Source organism: Verticillium dahliae, genomic scaffold (genome assembly GCF_000150675.1).
Source record: "Verticillium dahliae VdLs.17 supercont1.14 genomic scaffold, whole genome shotgun sequence".
Classification (NCBI taxonomy): Eukaryota; Fungi; Ascomycota; class Sordariomycetes; order Glomerellales; family Plectosphaerellaceae; genus Verticillium; species Verticillium dahliae.
Window position 1 is genome coordinate 206,196 of NW_009276945.1, and position 17,287 is coordinate 223,482.

A 17,287-nucleotide genomic window follows, 5' to 3' on the forward strand; every position below is an offset into this window, starting at 1 on the left:
CCCAACCGGTTACCTCTCGCCTCTTTACCACCGACCACAGCTTCCGGGTCCCTAGGCCCCCCCCCCCCTTTTGTTGCCTCCTTGTGTTTAGCCTCATGCCCAACTAATACTATATCCCTCTTCTCCTTGTCCGGCCCTCCCCCCCCCCTCCCCCCCGCCTTATCCCCACTCCTCCCCCACCCCACCCCACCCTCCATAGACAACACCCGCATCCGTTTTGCACCCGCTCGATGGCTGTCGCGTCCCACATAGAATGCTTCGACTGGCGAGTGGCGTCGTCGCTAGCGAATGTTCGCACATGGGCCGAACCCATGAACAAGAGTGATTCACGGGTTCTAGGATGTTCTTGCAAATAACCCACACTGATGGAAGAGCCATTTTGACTTGTTAGACAATTGATAGTCCTTGCCAAACCCAGCAAAGGCATGGCTGGTCGGCAGGAGAGACGTCGGACTGGGAGTAACTGTGGGTCGAACGAGGACGGCGTCCGGCGGCGTCGTTTTTCTCTTGGCCTCTGCAGGCGGAGGATAGCGGCATTGTGTGCCATTCTGCAGACAATTGGTGCTATGTTGAACTGAGCGTCAGACTGGTCCGTCGCTGTTTTCGCGAGCACGAGGACTCACCAGAGCGGCTGTCTTTCGTCGCATCGGACATGGCGCTCCTTGCAAACAACACACCCATTCTTGCTACGGCGGTGAAACTTGCGAACTCGCGTCTTCGGGGGTGCCATCTCGCGGGCGTTTCCTTGTCAGCTGTGCTGACATTGCATGTCGTGCTTCAACCGCCTTGAAAGCTCCCTCGGTTGCCTTGGCTTCGTGACGTCGTCACTTGTGATTTTTTTCGAGGTCTTGAAGGAGTTTTTCGCTGACAAGGACGCAGATAGTGCGATCTTGCGTCGTACCTGTGGCAAACAGGTGAGATACAGTCAATGGTTTATGTGCGAGATCTCACCATCGTTTTCCATCATGGGAATGAGGTCACGGCTAGCCTCACGTCACATGAGGAACCCATCAGTCCTAAAGGAACAGATCCAGCAGAAACGATGCAACTAATTGGCTGCCCCCATTTGACGCTAGAGTGCTACACGAGAGGTGCATGAACCTGGTCCAATCGGAAATATCCATCAACGCCCACTACGACCCGCACTGCTTAGTCATTCATCCCACATGCCCTTCACAGTTTCCCAAGGAGTCGACTGGAGATTTCGTTCGAGAAGGAGATCCCTTGCAGGGTCAACAGCTAGAATGACGGCATGCGACGGAGTTCTTATACTACCTAGGTACCCTATGTGTCAACCATGTTGATTGAAGGTCATCCACTTGCTATTAGGGCTGGGGCTATCGTCTCCCAAGTCCCCTTCGGCGCGCCCGATTCAATACCGGAACATGCTCCTCAAGCACTGGCCGCGGAGGGGAGCCAGCGACATTCCTGAAGCCTGGATTTGTCTCCCACCGACAATCTGTGCAAACTGGTGATGGACTGGATGCATCTGTTGCGAGCTAAAAGAAAAAAAGGGGGACATGAATGTTAGCAGCTCGCATCGACAATAAATGCTACGTAGCAGCACAAGGTACCCAATGTTGTAACACCTTTAGACATCAGTGGAATACTTCTATCTTTCAAGACGAACGACATCAAGGTTGCGGCTTACATTTACTGTTTCTCACGAAACCAAGGATGTCGTTGGCAGGCATGATGTCCCCACGCTGTGGCAACGCCTCACGTGCCGGGAGGACGGCTGATTTTACGTATTCGGGTCCGAATATGCGTATTCATCGTCAAACACCATCGCCCTTTGCCCACTTTTCCCCATCGATTCAGTCATCGCTATTCAGGCGTATGGGGAATTTTCGTTTTTTTTCCCGAGTTAATTGAACCGGAGCAGGCGCAAGGTCCTCAATTGGGGGTCTGCGTCGTCGATAGGGGTAGTTTCATGATGATACCTAGGACTGTTTTTAGACTACATGGCATCCACACCGTCGTCGTTTAGTTGATATATGAGGCCCTCGTTTTCACATGATGCGTTCCATCCAAAGCTCTCAGCGTTGACTGTTTACCGTTGGGACCGAATCTCAAGCTTCGACAAACCTCGACCCGACGACAAGCCCACGAACTTCTACCGACCGAGTCTATTGTTCTTCACGACATCTTCACACGCAGATCCCATCATGTCTGGTGTCAGCTACGATGCCGAGGGGCCTCCTTTTGGTCCCATTGTCAACGGCACGCAGATTGTCTTTTACCACTATCTTCCAAGCCAAGAGGCAGGCTGGACTTTTGTTGTCATATTCGGACTGGCTACGCTTATTCATATATTCCTGCTGTTCAAGTTGCGCGCTTGGCACTTTCTGCCGCTCATCCTGGGCACCATCGGTAGGAACCATTGTCGCGGCACCTCAAACCCCGGCCCTGCTAACTGTGCGTGCCAGGCGAGGCGTTCGGCTACTATGGACGAGTGATGGCCCACAGCCGTCCGAACGTCGCTGGTCCCTTCATCATCCAGAACCTCCTGATACTGGGCATGGCCCCGCTCATCGCCGCCACAGTGTATATGAGCCTCAGTCGAGTGATCAAAGCGCTCGACCTCCGCGAGCACCTTCCGATCAGTCCAAGGCTCACGACGGCGTTCTACATCATTGTGGACATTGGGTGTTTTGTCACCCAAGTGTTCGGTTCAATCATGCCGGCATCCGGTGACCCCCAGGGTATCGCGCTGGGCAGGAACCTCATCATCGGCGGGCTGATCGCGCAGCTCGTGGCGCTGTCCCTCTTCACGTTTTCCAACCTTCACGCCCACCGCTGTGCTAAGAGACTGGCGATGGTGAAGGTCGGAGGACCAATTCCACTGAACGGCTCGCGATACTTCGCGGCCAGCTACGTCGCGACTCTAGCCATGTTGACTCGGGCGTTGGTCAGGGGTGTCGAGTACTTGCAGGGCGGCGATGGCGTCGTCATGAGCCACGAAGTCTTCCTGTATCTGTTTGACGCCGTTCCTATCACCCTGATTCTGGTTCTTTACATGTTTATTCACCCAGGACGACTGGTCAGGGAGGCCGGCAAGAAGAGTTGGGGCATGGAGTTGTTGGAGTCGAGGCACTGATGCGTTGGCACCGACATTTCTTGAATTACATGTATGGGGGGGGGGGGGGGGAGGCACGAACGACGTCGGGTACGTGCAAGCGTCGATTAATAACCGATCCCTGGGCGGTGGCGCTTTCGTTTACCAGGTTTCTATTGTTTTAATTGAGAGTGGCATTCGGCACATGAACCATCTGGTAGTTGTGTGAGGATGACTAAGTCATGTCTTCCTGCTTTTGTTCTTATCTGTTCCTTTGGCTTTGCCCGTGCATGCATTCACACATTGGCAGGCAATGTAGTAGTGTAGTACCTAAAAGTAGGTAAGGCAGGTGAGGTGATGCATCTCAGAGTTAGGGTCGATGCACCAACTCGGTCAGGCTCCACGGCGCTAATATTGGCCGTTCTGGTGCTGGTGCTGGTACAGTAACACACCTTGTTACACGCACACACATGCACACATTCGCTCCGCCCGCTCTGTCCGCTTTGCCATGTTTGCCCGCTTTTCTGCCTGGGGGGAATATGTAGGTCGGTTTTCCAATACCGGTTCGTCCCCGCCGCCAGAACAAGGACCCTGACTCCCCGAGATCTGTCAGATTTCCCTTCCGCTGATCGGCCGACTGGGCACCATGACAGACCTCGTACGCACATACACGATGAGATCGCTCTCTCACCCCTCGCCCCTCGCCCCTCGCCCCTGCCCTGGAGAGGTGGGTGGTGCCCGGTGCCCGATCTCTCGTCGCCATTTGATTCTTTCTGAGGTCGAGCAGACTGCTAGGGGGCGATCGGGCGACAGCATCGCCCAACGAAGTCCACGTGTGACCCACGATCCAGACCCTTCCCCAACGCGGCGCGTTGGCTGCCGTCATCAGCCGACGTACCATGTACGCACTTGTCTCCGGCCAAGCGGTCCCTCATCCCGTCGGTAAGGTAGTCGGGGTCAGGAGACGACCCAGTCACGGCGCAGCTTGGCTCAGCTGAGCTGAAGCATAGTTTTCTGGCGATGTGAGGTGTTCGACTTTTTTTTATGACCGGGATCCAATGGAAGCGATGGAGAAGGGGTCCCTTTCAGCGGGCGCCTCACTCTCTACGTGGGAACCCCCCTCTGTGCTGCCCGTGTACATGTAAAACAGGGCCGCCAGAATTGCTTTGCCTCGCCTTCCCTTGCATCGCGCCGAGGCGCCCATTCAACAAACTCGCCTCACCACCTCAGTCAGCAGAGATGAGTTTCTTTTCCAGCCATTGAGATCGATGCTTGCCCGAGTGGAGTGGGCATCAAGGCATGGCCTCATGCAGAAGCAGGTTAGGTAGGTAAGGTACCCTTAGGCAAGGTAGGTAGGTAGTTGGGCATGTCCATCGTGTCGTAACGCTTCATGCCTAACCCAGCTTCCTGTCACCGCTTTTCTCCCTGCCAGGTACTTCCCTGCCCCGACTCATCCCACCCGCGACATTATGTCTACCCCAAAACCCCTCGGGCAACAACAACACCACCCTCTTCCTTCGCCTGCCATCGGACCAGCCTCTGTCTGTGGTTGAGTGATCATCGTCACGGCCCAACGGTGCCCTACGGCATGAGCATCCTCCGTCTTGCCTGTTGAGCCCTCCACCCAATCACGAATCCAACCCAATCCAGTCCCACCCCCCTTTAAGACCATATTGTCGTCTGGGGTACTCCCTGACGGAAGCATCGCTGTCGTTCAACCTGTCGTCACTTTTGCTTCATGGGTCAAGTTGCAACCTCACCACGATAGACGCCGATCCTCCCTTGCCCACAACGTGCCTCATACCACAACCCCCCCCTCGAAAGTCACCAGCGCCAACCGAGCCGAAAAGGAGGAACCCCAGAGAAGCCGCGAGACCCAATCTTCTAGTGCTAGTTACCTCCCCCTGGCAGTCACGTATCCTCTGGACCATGCGGCAAGTCTACGCTTGAAACCACAGTCGTCCCGTCGTGTTGGTGACTGGGCGATCGCGAATTCTGACCATCCTAGCCACGCGCTTCACGCCCGGTCCTTGTTCTTTTCGCCGCTCACCCTCGAACGGGGCATCCGTCAGACTATCACTGCCTTCTCGACCAGGATCAACCTTTCTCACTTCTCTTGACCCCGGGTCCCACTCAGAAACCATTCCAAGCAAACATAAAATGCCTCCGATCCGATATCTCTAGCCGCCATTCTCGACCACGCTCATCCTTTAACCCCTCGTCCGCCCTGGGAAACCGTGTATTTGATCTCTTTTTTGGTTTGCGCCAGCAAGACAAAACACCGCACTAATACTCTAGTGTTTGCCGTCATACCTTCCCCCCACGCAGACAGACATACTAGAAGGACCCCTTCAGTTGCTTTCTCGTGGAGACAGGTCCTTTTTTCTTACCTCTTGGGACCGATCACCTGCCACTTCACCTTTATCCACACCGCCTTGCGCCAACCAGGTGCGCTTTCCCAGGAGCCCTTACCGAGACGAGGTCTATTCTACCGTGGATTCCCTTGTGTGTTTGTGGAAGCCTTGCCCCAGGATTACCAGGAATACTTGGACCAAGAAGAAAGAGACTATTTCCAGGACACTGTCGGACTCCAGGCTACCTAGCTTGTCCAGTTGAGCGGAGCCCCTGCTCTTATTTCATGTAGTCTTCCCACGCCAGGCTCTCAGGATTGTTTATTGCACAGCGCTATTTGCTTCTATCACTTCAGACCAAGGAAACAGACATGAGCCAGCCGGACATTGCCTACAGGAACACCATCATGTCCAACGGACCCTGGAATCCTTCACGGAGGTATGGACCTCCCTTGGCTGAGAAATGGCACTTGCAACGCGGCCTGCGACTGACACGTTCAAAGTTCGATATACAGTGATACCTTCCAAAATGGAGGTTTTGATAACAATTTCTATCGAACAACAACAAGGTATGGACAAGAATACTACGCCAGACGCGAAGCCTATTTCTTCTCCCTGCATTCTAATGCGTATTCGTCAGTGTTTCACAATATTCTCCTGCCGTCAGTTCATACAACCTGCCGTTAGGAACCAACGGCCATCATGCGGCAGCCACATCGTACTCTACGCGGCCGTTATCCGGGTCGCACGGCACCAGTGGTGCAGCTGCATACGGGTCGTATAAGAGTACGACTTCGCAAGCCTGGGACTCTCAGGGAAGATACTCGCCCACGGACTCCGTAGACGACATTATTGCTTCCTCCAACCTTTCAGATTACTCTTTAGAGAACGGGACCGAGCCGACGTCATCAGGCAAGAACAAGTCCGGAGGGAAGACTCGTCCACGGCGTCGACCCTCAAACCGCGATGAATTTGATGGTCCACACCAGTTTCTCGCTCGCCCCCCACAAGATTATGTCGCGCAACAAGAGCGTGAGCTCCCTCATCTACCCACGAACCTCCTTGTGCAGGAGCAAGATTCGGTCCTGTCGCAAGTCAACGATCGACTATCACAATGTGCTTTCGATTTTGTCGCCAAATATCAGTTCCCCATTCCTCTCACCCAGGACATGCGACCGGTTGAACGGCCACAGGACCGCGAGTGGACCGAGTGGGTATATCTTCTCAAGCGACTGGCGACGAAGCGTCGCATCCCCGCACGGGTCCTGTACAACGGCCAGATCAAACAGTTTGTCACCATTCTGGAGAACTCACTCGAAATGCGACATGCTGCGAAACACCAGAGCCGGCCTCTGAAGGACGACCGCAACATCCTGCAGCTCATCTCGGCGGGGATACAGGTGGCCAAAATTTTGAAAGATGCGAGCGCCATGAAATATCTCGACCAGTTATACGTTCAAACGGAGAAGCAAATCCAAGATCGGGCTGCGGCGGCGCGGTTCCGGGTTTGAGGTCTTCACCCCCTTTTGTGCCCTCTTTTCAGCACTGGTGTTCGTTCTTCTGGGGCTTCTTGTTTTCATCCTCTTTATGTTTTGCTTTGCGCCCGTCGCTCTCATGATCGAGCAACGACCCAGAGGGTGTCTCCATGTTCCAATTCGGAGAAGGCTGTGTCCCATCCTTACAAGTGTCAGAGCGGTGGGCCGTACTACCTTGACGACATGCATACACGCTACTACCCCGTCGATGTTGCGGGAGAAAGGATGAGTTGAGCAGCAGGCCTAGAGACCGGGTTGTCCGGCCATGCCCCTGTTCGATGACGCGAAGCACCAGGTCTCTATCTCATCAACCCAACCCCGGTCCAGGATACCACAGATAGGACTGACGAACTCATGTACCTCATGAATTGACAATGACAATTTAAACAACCTAAAGTTGGCAGAGTTGCGTACTTGACTTGCATGGGTGTGACTGACGTGTGCTGTCGTGATGTGTGTCTATTTGAGGTTCTTTGTTATGGGGTTGCTGGGATTGGTCAAGCAAACTATCGGTCTTTGAATCCCGAGTGCCAGCTGCAAGTTCCAACTTGGACCGCGAGTCTCCCAGATGTACGGTTGGGCGAGTCATTCTGAACAAGCAGGAATAGACTGTTGTTCTGTTGTTGGTTCTTCATGAAGAAGTAACTCCATCGTGAGAGTGGCCCTGTTGCTGGCCAATTGCAGCGTAGCACGACCCGAATCAGGTCGTCGAGCTCGGTGTCCAAAATAGGACTAGTGAAGGTCGCCTACGGGGTCTCTGTAGCAAACTGAAGCGGAAGCTGATTTGGCAGTTGACGGTGTTTAATCAAGCTTGCATCAGGGTGGGACAGGCAGGAGCGGTGCGAGCTGCCGACTGTTGGTCTGGGCAGGACCAACCCCAGGGTCTTCGGCACCTCTTGAGAGGGAGCGTCTCTCTTCTGCTTCTCATTCCGTCACAACCCCGGCGCTGACGAGAGCACCATGGCTTGAGACATCTCGAAAAGGACCTTTCGCGGAGCCGATTTATGAGATATAAAAGCCAAACAAACATGCTCTGGTAGCGACACATTCACGACGAACGAAAGATCGCCAACATTGACCATTAACGGCGGCGACACGCCAGGGTGAGGTGGGCGCGATTGACGAAAACGCCTTGCGGGAGAGACCCGACCGTCAGCCAGGTGTGGGACGACAACGCCGTCTTAATCAACGACGACCAGCGAACGGCTCAGTGCATCATCCCACCGAGTTTCCCTGGTTCGTGACATCACAGTCAGCCCTTGTATGAATAGAAAGCCAACCAACCCATCGGCGGGCACCAACACGAGCCCGCTAGAGTTCCAAGCTCCTCCGATCGATCTTCGCCGCCATCAGCAGCAGCCCACGATGAAGTCGTCCCTCAGCGTGTCCCCGCAGGTCTTCCATTCCCATGAATTCGACTCGGCAGGCGAAACGGAAGACTCGTGGCAATACCTGGACTCACAGTACGCCAGTGGCTGCTCTAACCCAAGCTCACTCTACTTTCTCAACAGTCCCGGCGGCAGCCTCCAGAGCTTCATTCATGTCCCCAGCCGCCGCCCGTCCGCTTCCGCTCCTGGCTCCGGTGCCGGGTCGCCCATGGCCAGCCGGCTTTCGCCACCCTACCATGCCCATCCTCCTCCGAGTACGGGTTCGTTCCGGGACCAGGCAGAGACCCCACCGATCTCGTATTCTCTCCATCCTGGCGATGGTGCTGCTGCCTACGCCTTCCCCACAGACACCGCCACAGCGCCGTCGATGCCCATGTCGACGACGGCCGCAGCGGTCACGATGAACGGAGATGTCGGCATGACAATGGCCCTTGACTATATGCCAGTCATGTCTGCCGATCAGATGGCAACTTTTCTTCATTCTGGGTTCTTCAGCCCGCTGCCTCAGCAGCAGCAGTTCGACATGGCTAGCTTCCCTTTGCCAATCCATCCCTACCCCATCGCGGCAGACTTGTCGTACCAGGCATCACAGCAATCATCAATACAACAACCGCAGGCTCAACAGCACATTCAACAACCGGACAGCTCGCCGCCGACCCAGGATCTGACCTTCGACTTTGACCAGGGTTTCCATCCCGAGGATCAACCCGTACGGCCAGCATGGACGTCCAGCGAGTCACAGCTACAGACGCAGGAGACTCCTATGGCCAAGGCGCCCAATGCACCCACTACCCGCCGTTTCGTCATCCACGAGAGCCCCTACTCCAAGGACCCTAGTCTCCCACGGCCGTCTCCCAGCTCCAGTGCCCCATCGGTCGTTGCCCGCCGCGATCATAATCACCCAAACGCAGCCTCCAGTCGGAAGGCCAAACCGATGGGAGTGCAAAAGTCCAAGAAGGATGTTGACAAGACCTCCTTCTTCGTCTTCACCGCCGAGCAAGTCAATATCGCTACTGCCGCTGGCCGCTCAAACTGCTTCGACGGAGGCATGCACACCACGCAGCGGGGCCGTAAGGGCCCCCTTGCCACATCCACGAAGGAAGCTGCACTCAAAGTCCGGATAAAGGGCGCTTGCTTCTGCTGTAAGAGCCGGAAGGTCAGGTGTGATGCAGATGGCGACTGTAGGAATTGCAGGAAAATCAGGACCGGCACTCCGCAGCTCGTCTGCTGGCGTTTTCCCGAGTTCATCCCCGTCCTCTTTCCCGAATTCATGCGAACCCACCTTCGAAGGGACGAGATGGCCGAGTTCATAAGAGAGCATGTTGGCATGCCGTCTCGCTCGTCAGAATCGTATCAAATTGAGCTACACTCTGGCGATCACTTCCAAACAACCCTGGTGCTCAAGGCACTAACCTTCCAGCCGAAGGACGTCGACGCCCATCACGGTTGGCATTCGGAAGTCAAGAAGAATGAGGTCCAGCTGCACAAGCAGGACTCTGTGCCACTGCTGTTGGATCTGGAGACCGACTCGCAGAAGGAAGCCGTCAAAAGGAAGATCAGTACTTACATTTCTTCTTTATCAACAGAGGAACATTATGCCAAGCAAATCACAGAGGAGCTGGGTGATATAGTTCTTCCCAAGAAAATACTCGACCTGGTTCAAAATTATGCCAGGAAAACAGATGTAAGACCGCCATGGCCCTGCCTCAGGAACTCTTACAATGCTGACGGCGACAGTCCAAAATGGTCAAGAAGGCACTTTCCATATGCACGGCGCATTACGTCTTGATGCACCAGCTGCTCTTCCGCAACAAGGACGCCCTTCGCTGCTCCACGCTCAGTATGCCCGAGGGTAAGCATCCAACCGCGGTTGTCCTTAACCGACAGCTCAAGGCCCTCATCGACGAACAACTCGCGCGTGAAGTGTCCGACTTGTTCCGCATATTCAACACGTCGTTGAAGCCGAGATCAAAACTTGAGTGGACCCCGTGCCTGGCTGCTTTCCTGGTGGTCTGTCTCTTTATGGAGGACATGGAGCGCGCGACAGACATGTTTGTCCTCTCGAAGAACGAGATAAGCATCCGAGCCGGCAAGCAAAGGCTCTATACGCGCAAGCAGGTGCTCGAGGTCAACGAGCAGGTCGAGAAGATGCCCTTTCAGCAGTTCATGTGGCAATTTCACCACATTTATCAAACGCATAGCAAAGAGCATGGTTCAAAAGCATTCAACCCACTACTAGATGACGCTTCGTTGGCGACGGCTGCCACCGACGGCGGCGTGGCTGCGGCCGAGTTGATTGGGGGGTTACGAGGCTTGGTAGGACCGGATTGTGAGTATTCAGGATGCACCAATTCGGCGAGCTAGCCAGCTAATCATCTCTGTAGGGAAGGAACTTCACGATCTGGTCAAGGACCCGATACTGCCAATGTCAGAGACGGAGGAGCATCCGTGGCCGAGAAACCTTGCCGTCAACTACTGCGGACGGCTGGCGGCGAGGTTTCTGATGTCCTTCAAAAGCGAAGAATACATCTTTGGTGTTATGCCAAAGCAGGGCTGTGTGCCGTTGCCCAGTGCAGCCGTGCGAGAATGGGTGAACAGCCAGCAGCGGGACATGATGGATCTCAGCGCGGCATAATGCGATCAGGGTGACAGAATGGTGCAGACAGGATTTTCATGACTCTCCTCCGATGTAGATCTCTTAGCATAGCGCAGCGGCCTGTTTTCAAAACGGAATGGCAGAATCAAGGCAATTTGGACACGACGAAGGATGTTCGTCCGATTTTAGTCCTACTGCCACACAGTTTCTCGATGGCAGTAGGGTGGAGCGGACAGGTTGTCTAGACCTTGAGTTTGTTCTCCCACATACGAACGAATAAAATAAGTTGACACTCCTGCGTACTAAGAGCGCGGGGTGTAGGCAAGTCGTGGGTTGGCCGTAGCCGGGGGAATATAGTCAAGTGGCACGGAGGCGCGCCATCAGGCGTTCTCTCTTCCAGTCGACGGATGGGCACGCTAGTTTCTTCGAGAGACCAATAGACCAAATTTCTTCTTGCCGAGCCAGCCTTTGAATGTCGCGGTCGCTTTGGATCGGGTTGAGTGTTTTTGTCCCGTCGAGAGCTTCAAACATAGGTAGTCTGACCAGGCCGTCAGACTCGCAAGGACTGGGTATTGATATAACATGAAAAGATATCAATTCGTCCACAAGCTCAAGTACGGGACCGCGAGCCAGCAGTTGCATCGGTCGATTCAAGATGGGCTTGAAAAGGTCGAAGTTTGGTTGGAATCGGACAGTCGGAAGAATCTGGTGTAGGGGAAGAGGTGTATGGCAGTAGAGATGCGAGAAATTTCGACTTTTGAACAGACGCCAATTCCAAAAAGGACGCTAGTCCGAAGATAGCCAGACCTTATGTCAGCAGGTCATGTGTGCGCTCCACTTGAGGGCAGGCAGCAGGCAGGGCGGGCTCATGTGCCTTGTCCGCCTCGTCTGGCGCCGCGTCCTGCTCTTCTTCTTCTTTTCCCACTCATACACTTTTCGCACTATAATCAACCGGTCCCAGTTCGCCTACCTTGTCATCGGTCAAACTATGTGCTAGAACGGCATGGGTCATTCACTGCCTTTCTCCTCGGATTTGCAACGTCTTTGTGCGGCCGGTCTTCCCGAGACCAGTAGTGGTTCCCGACATGATATTTCTGCTTTTGCTACTGTGCTGCTCTAGCGCCAAGGTCCTGTCGCTCGTCTGAGCCTCTTATCTCCCAAGTACAACATCTCGCACCAAGTTTATTCCGTCATGTCTTGCCTGGTGACGATCGCGTTGAGTCATCCACACATTCAATTCAGCCTTACACATGTCTCTCAGCAGTTTCCCCTGCAGTATCAGGTCGTGTCAGGGCGGGCCTAGATTGCGAGACCCCGCGATGTCCACATACCGGAATCCCATTACCGTTTTCCCACTGGTCCCAAGCGGGATGCTGCGATGCGCTGTGGTTGGCGAAGGAGCGAAGTTTCGCATCGCGTCGCTCGGCTTACCCATCCCTTCGGTGTCCCATTTCGTCCTTGTCTTCCAGGCTTCTACCTCAAGCTGCGCTCCCCGGTGTGTCAGTTCGAGACTCGAGGCCACCGAGGCCCTCGAGGACGAGTCCGCGAAGACGGGGCTGGTTTCTGGCGGCCCCAATTCTCCAGGCAGACGTCCCCATGTCTATGACCACTGCGCCCTGGCCCCCTGCCACTCTGCCTCCCCTCGGTATTCTTTCTTCGGTGTCATGAAGTCCCCTGCGATATCTCGTCCCAATCTGGGCGGTGCCGGTGGCGCGTGCCGGGCTTTCTTTGCCCTCCACAGTATACCTGCCCAGGTACCTCTGCTGACACCGCACAGCGCTAGTACACGGGGCAATGGTTGTTCAACTTGGCGGGCTCGGCGATGTATCTCGGCCAGATCAAGGATGCCTGAGTCGAGGCCGGACAAGACTTCGGATTCGACTCACTGATGCACTGTAGTACTTCCCCACGCCCTCGACTCGACAAGCGGCCCTTCTCACGTCGACGCAAGCGAACCCTGCGAAACACCCTCGCATGGAGCCAATCGAGCGCAGTCGACTTGTCTCCGTTCCTCGACGACTACCATATACGTGCCTTACCGAAAAATGGGGCCTCACCAGGCTGCCGCCTGCCATTGTACCGTCGTCTGGGTATTGTCATTGGTTTTGGTCTTGCGTCGGCATTTCGAATTCCACCTGATGGGCAGAGGCTAGAGTCGGTCCAGGGTCCAAGGCGGAGCTTCATCGCCTCGCTGCCTTGAAGGCATTTTGCATGGCACTTTCGGTACCTGGAAAGGGTTGTATCATGGTAGATGCCAGAGACAGTATGATGTATCTACGATTGCCTCTCTCTCTCTATATATATCCAGGAGCTCTACTCGTAATGTCTATTTCGATCCTCGCACAACTTACTTCATCCTCGCCTTGATTCTCACCAGCCTACATAAAGTCTTCATCCGCCCTTTACAGTCTTCTCCATACTCAGCCAACATCTACATGCCTATCTGCGCTTCTATCCCAACCACTTCGTTGTCCACCATCTCCAACACAATGACCACTTACAACGCTATCGTCGTTCGCTGCCGTACGGCCCTCTGCTCTGCCCCCCAGCCCGGTGACCCGAGTACGTTGCCCCCAAGCTCTTTCACACGACACCAGCTAACAGTTATGCTAGCCATTGGCTGAAGCTGCTCACCTCGATGAACGAGAGGCTCTCGAGATCCTACACAACACGAGATATACAGCAACACCAAACAAAAAGAGAAAAAAACGCCACAGAACCCCCCCGGCACGTTCCTGGGGGAGGGCCAAAAACGGGACCATCACCACTTAGAAGGCATGACTACACGGTCGATCCACCACGCAGTATACAGAACAGAACAGAACAGAACAGAAGCTCGTTGAGGAGCGCTGGCAGAAGTCGCAGGACGTACGGGCCCAGCGCGCGCACACACGCACACACGAGACGCAGTCACGGGGACAGAATGACGAGAAGGAACACCCGGGGAAATCCAGCAGGAGGGTGGCAGAGCGGGACTTAGACCTCGGAATGGGTTTGAACATGGCAGCAAGGTACACGAGGAACGGCCATGTTCGGTACAATATGATATGAGACGATACGATGCGCACGTGGAGAACTCCAAATATACGATATGACTCTTAAAACCTGGTCTGGCATTTTTTCTTTCTTTTTTTTTCCCTGCTTCCCCCCCTGCTCCAGTGACCATGTGTGTCGTGGTCGAGAGGTTCTGGCGGGCTTTACTTCAAGCCTTGGCTCGCAAAGAAGCAAATCGCGGTCGTAAGTGGCACAGCCACAGTCATGTGATTGTGACACGCACTTTGTTTTTGCCTTTTCTGGGGAATTCATGTTCAGCCTTATTGGCAATTCTTCTGGTTGGATATACGATCGGGTCGGTCTTCATTGGTCTATGGCTGCTGCCGCCGTGGTCGTGATGGTGTGTACCGTACCGAACTCCTACCAGAGATCGAACTGTAACCATGGCAAGGAAGTGTAAAGGAGGGGCGGTTGAGCGAAGGGGTCTGGGGAGAAGGGGGGGGGAGGATGTTTGGTTTGGATGTCCTGCAGGGGTGGGGTGGGGTGAGGTCCACTCTAGGCAAACAGACGTCAGTCAATCACCTCAGTCGAGACATTCTCCCTGCCACTGACTGCCTAGGCGCGCCTGTCAACATGGGATGAAGTGTAGGAACGCTGGTGTGCCGTCATACGAGATCTTTTTTTAAATTTTGGCATCGACGATTATTAGAACCGGAAGCGAGCTGTTGAAACACTTCCTCTCAATGACGGCGACTTGACCACCGAGACATCGTTGCCATGGCGGGGTCAAGGGCATCCTCGTTCCTTTCGGACCTTTCTGAGAGGTCCTCGCCAGACTCCTTCGCCACAGCTGTCCAGACACCGGGCGGTGTCGCAAAAAACGAAGACAAGACGCTCAGAATACACAACAACGATGGTGCTGCTATTCATTCAACAATTGTGTACCACGAGGCGGCACCTCTCCGTCGTGAGCTGGAGGCGCAATGCAAGATCCTGCTCGAGGAACAACTCTGTACCTCCCCTCCCCTCCCCTCCCCTCCCCTCCCCTCCCCTTCCCCCCTACGCCTCACCCACGCCTCAACCACGCCTCTCGAACTTGAGACGTACTGACGCAGATTTCCAAGACACGAAAGCTATTTTCATGCTCGGCCAGATGCTCACCTCGGGCCATGCGCGCAAGGACGGTCTGCCGAAGCCAGCGACTGTCGCTCCCGCTGGCCAGCTGGCTCTGCTGTCCACCCTTACTGTGCATCCCCACCGCACGACGCGGCTCAAGGAGGATGACGATGGCGTCGTGGTCGGCGAGACCTGGACGTATCTGAAGGGCGTGCTCGCCATCGCAGGGCCGCTGAACGCCGATTTCAAGACGGCATTTGCATTTCGTGGGCCGTATCGGCCCCATCGTCGCCATGTCGCTGCTGGCGACGACGACGACGACGGCATTGACGAGGAAAAGATTTACAACAAGTATGCCAACGAGGAAAGCCTCTTCCACTTGGCTGAAGACTTCTGGCACGTCGTCGGCTGGGGTTTCCTCTGCAGCAGCCTTCACGGGCATCGATGGCCATATTGGAAGGTTTGGCTGGAGTTCATGGTGGAGGCGCTCGAGGCAGATTGGTCGCAGCGGGCATTACTCGATGCCGATGAACCCGTGCAGTCCGATGACAAGCCTTGCACCAGGCATCGCGAGGAGTCTCTGTTCATGATGTACACCAACCATATGCGGTCCGGCCGCGCACGGATGAGCCGCACGATGAAGGCCATCTTGGCAGACGGCCAGCAGGTGTCGCGACGACTGTTCCAGGAGATATTCCGCAACGAATCCAAGCAGCTCACGCAGGAGGATAAGCAGGAAGCCCAAAAGATCCCTACTGCCGTAGATGTGGAACAGGGCGAGTACGGGGGCTACATGGACCTTACGGATTCCGACGACGATCTCGACCTCGACGCCGCCAACCGTTCGCCATGGTCGACCCCGCGGAGCCCTCGCCAACTCATCCACGAGGACCCTCCTGACGGCATGATGGAGGCAGCTCCCCTGCGCATCCGCATCTTCGCCCTTGTGGCGGGAGCCGCTTTTGCCCTTCCCACAGCGCTGGCTGACTTTCAAGACGTTTTCGTCGAGTTCGTCCGGCAACTGAAGGACCTGCCGCCACCGAGGCTCCAGCTCTATCTCTCGTCGCTACTTGATGTTGCTACAGCGAACGGGGCAGACGGTTCCGTTGCGATCGAAGTTCTAGGCTTTCTTCTTGACAGCCTGCTGCCGCCAAAGTACGAAGATCCAGCCGACTACAACGAGGAAGCAAAGGGGGGCTTTTTTGTGATCACGGCGGAAACACTAACACGAAGCTTCCTGCCATGGCCGGCAAACACTGACGATCTGGATGACAACGTGAAGCTGGCGTTGGTGCTAGAAGCTGCGCTGCTCATCATCCCGGCGGACGACCCCGACACGCGTAGAGGGGCGCTACGGGCGGCAGCGGCCAAGGGAATCGAGGCCAGGAAGGAGAGGACGAAGAAATCGCAGGGCAGAGGTTTCCGCGGAGCGAGGAAGAAGGCGAACCCGCCGAGCGGGAGAGATCTGTACCTCAGAGAAATGATGGACCTGACCGGGGAGAGGATACTTGCGTACATCGACGGCATTGAGGGTGTGGATGCTTGATGACGCAAATGTGAGGCCTCAATGCTGAAGCTCCAATAGACGTACTTCCTTGACCATCGGATGCGTGGTGATGCGTCAATCATTGTGCCGCCAGGGGACTCTATGAAACGCCCACTGGTGGATCAATATAAACTTGATTTTGTTCCTGCTAAACCCTGTAGATCTGCGCCTCATTCATGATGTTCCGAAGGAAGCCCATCGTGAGATGCTGGTTGAGGTGACTAGGTACCTTGATGACATGTGAGCTTGACGTTGGGGACCCATCAAGCCATGTTGTGTGGAGGAAAGCGGAAGGCCGCCCATCTTGGGCAGGTGGGGTTGCAGATCGGGAAAATTCCAGCCCCGCCATCTGTCGAGCTTCCCTCTCGACAAACCTAGGACTATTCAACTTTGCCGACGACTAGGCCTCAATCTCGAACCGTCATGCCCAAAGGCTGATCACCATGCCCGTACGTCTCTTTCCCTCGATCCGAACCCTGTTCTGTACCCCCGCCATCACAACAGACACCTAATGGCGCCCAGCTCATCATAGTAACGGGCCTCCCAACATCGGGCAAATCCCACCGTGCCGCCCAACTCCACGCCTACCTCGCGTCGCACCTCGCGGCCTCGCCCTCGAAGCCTCCGTACCGCCTTCACCTCATCTCCGACGAGTCCCTCTCGATACCGCGTTCCGTGTACGACCTCTCCGCGACGCCGGCTC

General features: G+C 55.2%; 5 protein-coding genes across 5 annotated transcripts in view; 4 read left to right on the top strand and 1 right to left on the bottom strand.

Moving 5' to 3' along the window:
* VDAG_06665 (uncharacterized protein) overlaps positions 1–730 on the bottom strand; it is a gene marked incomplete at its 5' end in the record, with an annotated part of 2,187 nt that extends 1,457 nt beyond the window's left edge. The window contains 2 exons of the mRNA XM_009659369.1: positions 362–564; positions 624–730. Of these exons, the coding sequence (XP_009657664.1) occupies positions 362–564; positions 624–730 (310 nt within the window). The remainder of the gene's footprint in view (positions 1–361; positions 565–623) is intronic.
* A 1,438-nt stretch (positions 731–2,168) lies between these two features.
* On the top strand, positions 2,169–3,100 carry VDAG_06666 (RTA1 protein; the record flags this gene model as incomplete). Its single annotated transcript, XM_009659370.1, has 2 exons — positions 2,169–2,373; positions 2,430–3,100. 2 exons carry the CDS (start codon positions 2,169–2,171, stop codon positions 3,098–3,100), a joined length of 876 nt encoding a protein of 291 aa, XP_009657665.1.
* A 2,680-nt stretch (positions 3,101–5,780) lies between these two features.
* VDAG_06667 (uncharacterized protein) lies at positions 5,781–6,920 on the top strand (the record flags this gene model as incomplete). Its single annotated transcript, XM_009659371.1, has 3 exons — positions 5,781–5,848; positions 5,913–5,978; positions 6,050–6,920. The coding sequence occupies 3 exons, from the start codon at positions 5,781–5,783 to the stop codon at positions 6,918–6,920; spliced, it is 1,005 nt and encodes a 334-aa protein (XP_009657666.1).
* A 1,389-nt stretch (positions 6,921–8,309) lies between these two features.
* VDAG_06668 (uncharacterized protein) lies at positions 8,310–11,607 on the top strand (the record flags this gene model as incomplete). The annotated part of the gene is made up of 5 exons (XM_009659372.1): positions 8,310–9,488; positions 9,552–9,891; positions 9,946–10,016; positions 10,070–10,661; positions 10,717–11,607. 5 exons carry the CDS (start codon positions 8,310–8,312, stop codon positions 10,965–10,967), a joined length of 2,433 nt encoding a protein of 810 aa, XP_009657667.1. The 3' UTR covers positions 10,968–11,607.
* Positions 11,608–14,699: 3,092 nt separating this feature from the next.
* VDAG_06669 (uncharacterized protein) lies at positions 14,700–16,584 on the top strand (the record flags this gene model as incomplete). The annotated part of the gene is made up of 2 exons (XM_009659373.1): positions 14,700–14,934; positions 15,047–16,584. 2 exons carry the CDS (start codon positions 14,700–14,702, stop codon positions 16,582–16,584), a joined length of 1,773 nt encoding a protein of 590 aa, XP_009657668.1.
* Positions 16,585–17,287: the final 703 nt, after the last annotated feature.